Source organism: Dinoponera quadriceps, unplaced genomic scaffold (assembly GCF_001313825.1).
Source record: "Dinoponera quadriceps isolate SergipeBrazil2010 unplaced genomic scaffold, ASM131382v1 scaffold7286, whole genome shotgun sequence".
Lineage (NCBI taxonomy): Eukaryota > Metazoa > Arthropoda > Insecta > Hymenoptera > Formicidae > Dinoponera > Dinoponera quadriceps.
Genome location: NW_014562508.1, coordinates 876089 through 881819, shown reverse-complemented (window position 1 = coordinate 881819; position 5731 = coordinate 876089). Strand labels below are relative to the sequence as shown.

Genomic DNA, 5731 nt, shown 5'->3' with positions numbered 1-5731 from the left:
GTGATAAAACTAGTAAATCGTAGCTTATATGTCTGTATAATCATCAATACTGAGAGTGAAGGGACATTAAATTGCACGCAACACACATCTGGAAGTTAATATTTAGAAGCATATATTTTGCAGGCAAAGTCATATGTGAAATTAATAAGTAATGAAATTAATATAAATGCATCAAGATTCAAAAATCTGGATATAGGGAATAAAAAATATACGGGCTATTTTTTGTTCATGCCTCGTATATATACATACATATATATACTCAAATTCATATATATTTATAAAATTCTATGACAAAAGATAGACACCGTAAAAATAGTGTCTCGTTGCTTCCATATGAGGGCCTAATTGTTTTGTTATTATATAGTCTATTACCGTTATTATGGAATTGTTATACAATTGTTAAATTCTAGATTAACATAATAGATCCTCAAAGGACACACAGCATATATCTTGCAAAATTAAACATAAAAAGAGAAAGGAAAAAAAGATAAAATATAAAAATCAAAAAAAGTTCAAACAAAAACGAAGAAAAATTCAAAAAAGAAAAAAATAAGACAGAAGCTTGAAGCTTTTCTAAGTATATATACAAAATAGATAAGATTTCTACAAATATTTTTGAGGACCACTTAAAGCGGTACGCTGCTACATTATAAACAAATAATTCGTACCTGCCCAAAGAACGGATCTTATAATATTCTCTATACTTGTCTGTGGCTATGCACCATACTACGTTTCCACCGCAAATGATGGCGCAAATGATGAGTGGACAACAGACTAATGGACAATGCCCGCCAGCTCAAGCTCACAGTTTGCATCTTAATAATACAATGAATACAAATACATTGTACCAAACCAATTATACCCAGTACAGCCCAAATGTTCCTGGACACGGTAGACGTCGTACAATGCAGGTACGCGTTAAAATCTCTTGGATTTATTTTGAACAATATGCAAGTAACACATATATTTTGAACAATATGCAAGTAATCACATATATATCCGTTTACGTGTTGAAGATATTTTACACTTTGTTAAGTGGATATATATGTATATATGATAACAAAATATATTGTAAACAATGATACATCACAAATGTAGTAAGCATATTAAAGAAACTTGCGTATCACATTAGATATATAAAAATTTTCATATTATATACTACCGATATAAAAGAAATAATATAGTTATATCAATATGTAATGAAACTTTATAATATCCGAAATTGAATCTATACATAAAAAAGTAGTAATGAGATTAAAATTAACGATTCGATTTTTCTTTATCAAATTTGAATTAATTTTTGCAAATTACACGGATAAAGATAAGCATTAATATTTCTTATATTTATATATTGCTTTTGTTTCATCTTTTCATTGAAATATACAAATCTTATATAGACAGCGGCATTGCGGCCGTTGGATCTGTTACGGCAATTGGGGGTCGATATATCCTCATTACGGTACATGGACTATGCACAATTAAACAATAATTTTCCTACAAATTGGTTGAAGAGAATGAGCGCGTTTGATATACCGGTTTTAAATGTACCTCAATATAACAAACCCCCAAGCAATATAATAAAGAAACCAAACTGGTTAAATAAAGGAAGGTCGTACAAAGGAACCGTCACAAAAAATGAATCGTATAATAATAATAGTGGGGTTAATCCTTGTCCGTCAACACCAAAGAAGTACTACAACAATCTAACAGAATCATTCGATGTTATGAGTTTATCAGGAGGGCCAGATATAAAGTAAATATGCACTTTCAGAGTTATGTCCGCTATTTTACGTTTTCTAAATATATATTTATTTTATTGGGGAAATATTACGTTATATAAGAGAATATGTATTATTAATGAGAATTAATTCCTTTTCTGTTTAGCAAACATTCAGCAATCAGACCAAAAGAAATATCTTTAGAATCTTTTCTGGGGTATATACAAGAATATTATTATACACAGAATATTTGCCCACCAATTTCATTTCAAACATGTGGAACATGTATGAAAAAGCATGGTGTGTATCATTTAACAATTTCTGACTTGACAATTATATTTTTCTGTATAGGTATTAAAAAATAGAAATGTAACAATATATTTATTACGAATCGAACAACTTTCAGAGAGGGGTGGTTTTCCAGCGTTAGGCCGTATATTTCACAAAGGCTTTATAGATCCCGATAGATACCTTGCTGAATCTCACTTAGTGGAGGTAACTTCTGTGCCGGGCAATCTTGTCATTGATTCGATAAACTGGGACGATTTGTCGCGGCAGATTTGGTCGATGTTCGTATCAAATCAGCAAACGGAATCTACTTATAGAAATAAGATAATATTGTGGAAAAATCTTCAACGTCATGTTAGGGTAAGATACAAGATTGCAATTAGTAAGCGAGTGAAATATCGCTAAAACAATTTAAAGCATAATCTGAGAAGTATATCATATCGCGAACAATTTATTTATATTATTTATTTAAGGAAATGATGGCATATTTTTTGCAGAAAGCATATCGAAGATACGATTTGATTATGATAGGCTCAACAATGAATGGATTTGGTCTTGAAAGCAGTGATGTCGACATGTGTCTTTTAGTCAGGCATGAAAAAGTAGATAACAGGGAGACGGCCCTCATGCATTTAAACCAAGCATTAAGATGCCTCCAGAGATATAGTACGCACAATTCATAGATTTTGAATTTCTTTTAGACAAAGCACACACTCATTAGATACATCTTAACGACAAATCCTTTTATTCCGTCTTTCATTCTAGAGTCCATAGAAAATTTGGAAATTATACAAGCAAAAGTGCCCATCATAAATTTTCACGATTCAAGACAAAATTTAAATGTTGATATAAATTGTAACAGCAGCATTGCCATTCTGAATACGCATTTGTTATATTGTTATTCAAGAAGTAAGTTTATTGAATATGTAACATTCGATTATTGCCACAAAGTTCGATTTATTTTACAATTATCGCTTGTATAAATATTTTCACAGTTGATTGGAGGGTAAAACCGCTAATACTAATTGTGAAACTGTGGGCCCAATTTCATAAAATCAATAGCGCTAGGAATAATACGCTGTCCAGCTACTCTTTGGCTCTCATGGTCATAAGCTTCTTACAGTGTACGTATGCAATAAAGACGTTCATGTTTTCTGCTCCAATTCTGAGAATATCGATGTTGTTATTTCTCAGGTGGCGTCAATCCCCCGATTCTGCCGAATTTGCAATACCATACAAGTCAGTTTCGAAGCTTCTATCACGAAGATATTCAGCCCATCATTGAGGATATTCACAAGAAAGATTTAGGATCGGTATATATTGGTTCTTCGTTGTACCACAGCAGAAACACCCAATCTCTCGGAGAACTGCTTCACGAGTTCTTTAGATACTATATAAGTTTCGAGTGAGTGATATCTCAGATACAGACGATACGGAATACTTTAACTTGCATTTCGACAAATAATATATAACTTTTACATCGTTAAATCAGATTCGAACAGCATGCGGTATCTATAGAGGCAGGATATAAAATAAAGAAGGAAACTTGCCGTTCAGCGATCTATCCCAATAATAATCGCGGTCATTGGAAATATATAGGTATCGAAGGTAAAAATATGAATGTTTCTTTTATATTATACATAAAATCTTTATTTATAGAGTAAGTTAATTTTTATTTTTAACTAAATTAAATTAAAATAAAATTAGATTAACTTATTAAAGTTAAAAATTTATGATACAAAATCATGTGTATATATATATATATTATAATAGATTTATTATAAGGAAATATGGGCTGTTTTGTGCTTAAGATTCCATTTAAAGAAATACTAGCGCTCAGAGAGACGAAAAAAAATTCTGCTGACATTACTTTTTATTTTTCTTATTCCTTATTGTAAGCTGCTCGGACAATGATTGTAATATTGATGATTTATTTTAACTTATATAGAAAAGTTAACAAGTTAAAGTTCACGCATTTTAAATTAGTTTAAGTTAAAAGTTAATTTATTCGAAATTAAGTTGAATTAAAAGTTATTAACTCTTTAATTTAACTTTTAACTAATTAACCAATTATTATTGCTTAACTCTGATTATTTGTTATATTATCCATGATTTTCCTTTATATGTGTGAATCTCGAAAGCGTACTGCTTGCGCACGCGATACTTATCGAAATTATTGTGATGTTGTAGAGCCATTTGACCGCACCAATACAGCGAAAGCTGTCTTTGATGAGAAAATATTCTACAGGATTCAATCTGTAATTGGTCAGTCATATAAACGACTGGCCGGTAGTAACAATCTCAACAGTCTGTTTATCGAGATACCAGAAGAGCAATACCTGTCATCTGAATCGCATGAGCCTGATTCACGTAAAAGTATCTCGTGTTTAGTGCCTACTAGATCGGCATAAAAAAGTGTAATCATTAACTAGAACGTAAATAATATTTAAAAACGCTCTATTTTGGACGATTCTCAAGTTCTTTCGGATTGGATTGAAAAGGCATTAGAAACGTCGTTGGTTTAAAGGTCCGTGGATCTAAAATGATATAGCTGGATTCAAAGAAGCGGAATAAGGCTGTTTAGAGTGTTTTTTACACGATGTGTTTGGTATACCTTGTAAACTTTTTGAACAATTTATAATAATTGTGAGAGATTTAGCGGAATGACTCGTTCTGCGTTTCATTTTTCAATTTAATTTATATTCTTTAATTTTATAATCGCTTTGTGAGGGATTTCAGAGTTATTATTGACTGTACAGCATCTGGAAAGAAGACAGAATGATTTCTGCATTGACTTAACGCAGCTTAGACATGAGCTCACGTCTGACATTTCTTTCTCTGTCTCGGAGAGTAGCAATTGTACAAAAAAGCAAGTATTACTTCCTTTTTTTATATATATATATAATGCCGTTACTCTAGGATATTATTTAACTGTCCGAATTATATTTGTGATGTGTGGATTTTATGCGATCTATAGTTCGAAACAAATTTTTGATTGAGAATATGTTCTTGGAGAATAACATTGTATACAGGTAGAGTTACGTAACGTATTACAGAAAAAACTTTGACTTAGATCGGTATTCATAGTCGGACCTTATATTCAAAACCGTCTTAAGTTTATCTTCAGATGCTATACGGCTCATTTCATTGGCTATGAAACGTCTGAAGATGAACTTAAGACGGTCTTAAATATAAGATTCGATTATGAATATCGGCTCTAGTCAAATATCGCATCAAAATTAAGTCGGCTGTCTTCAATATTTTTCAATATTAAATATATATTTCAGATTAAAATATTATAGGTAAACAAATATATATATATATATATATATATATATATATATATATATGCATGTATACATATATATATATATGATTAATTCTCTTGTATTCCTCTAACACTTTTTTTTTACTTTAATTATATTTTCTACCTTTTTCCTTGTGTGTGGTTTATAATATTATATAAGAGATAATATAAGAAATCTTTTCTATATAAGATTACACTAGTTTCTTTTCTCAAAAATAGCAATTATAAAAAAAGCAAATAAGAATTCTAGTAAATAAGAATTAATAGCAATTATAAAAAAAAGTGCTGCTTTCTTGTTTTATAGATACTGATAGATATTTTTATGCTACTACTCTAAAATATTATTTTAATATTAGGCGCATAGATTAATATATGCATTAATTAATATATGGTCATTAACTTGAAAGTGAACTGCATT

The 5731-nt window shown here is 30.3% G+C and overlaps 1 protein-coding gene across 1 annotated transcript; it reads left to right on the top strand.

The window, feature by feature from the left end:
• Window positions 1-501: 501 nt before the first annotated feature.
• LOC106751102 (poly(A) RNA polymerase gld-2 homolog A-like) lies at window positions 502-5303 on the top strand. Its single transcript, XM_014631884.1, has 10 exons — window positions 502-911; window positions 1398-1753; window positions 1885-2018; window positions 2125-2366; window positions 2504-2672; window positions 2772-2915; window positions 3002-3130; window positions 3201-3411; window positions 3499-3614; window positions 4197-5303. Exons 1-10 carry the CDS (start codon window positions 717-719, stop codon window positions 4415-4417), a joined length of 1917 nt encoding a protein of 638 aa, XP_014487370.1. The 5' UTR covers window positions 502-716; the 3' UTR covers window positions 4418-5303.
• The last annotated feature ends 428 nt before the right edge of the window (window positions 5304-5731 follow it).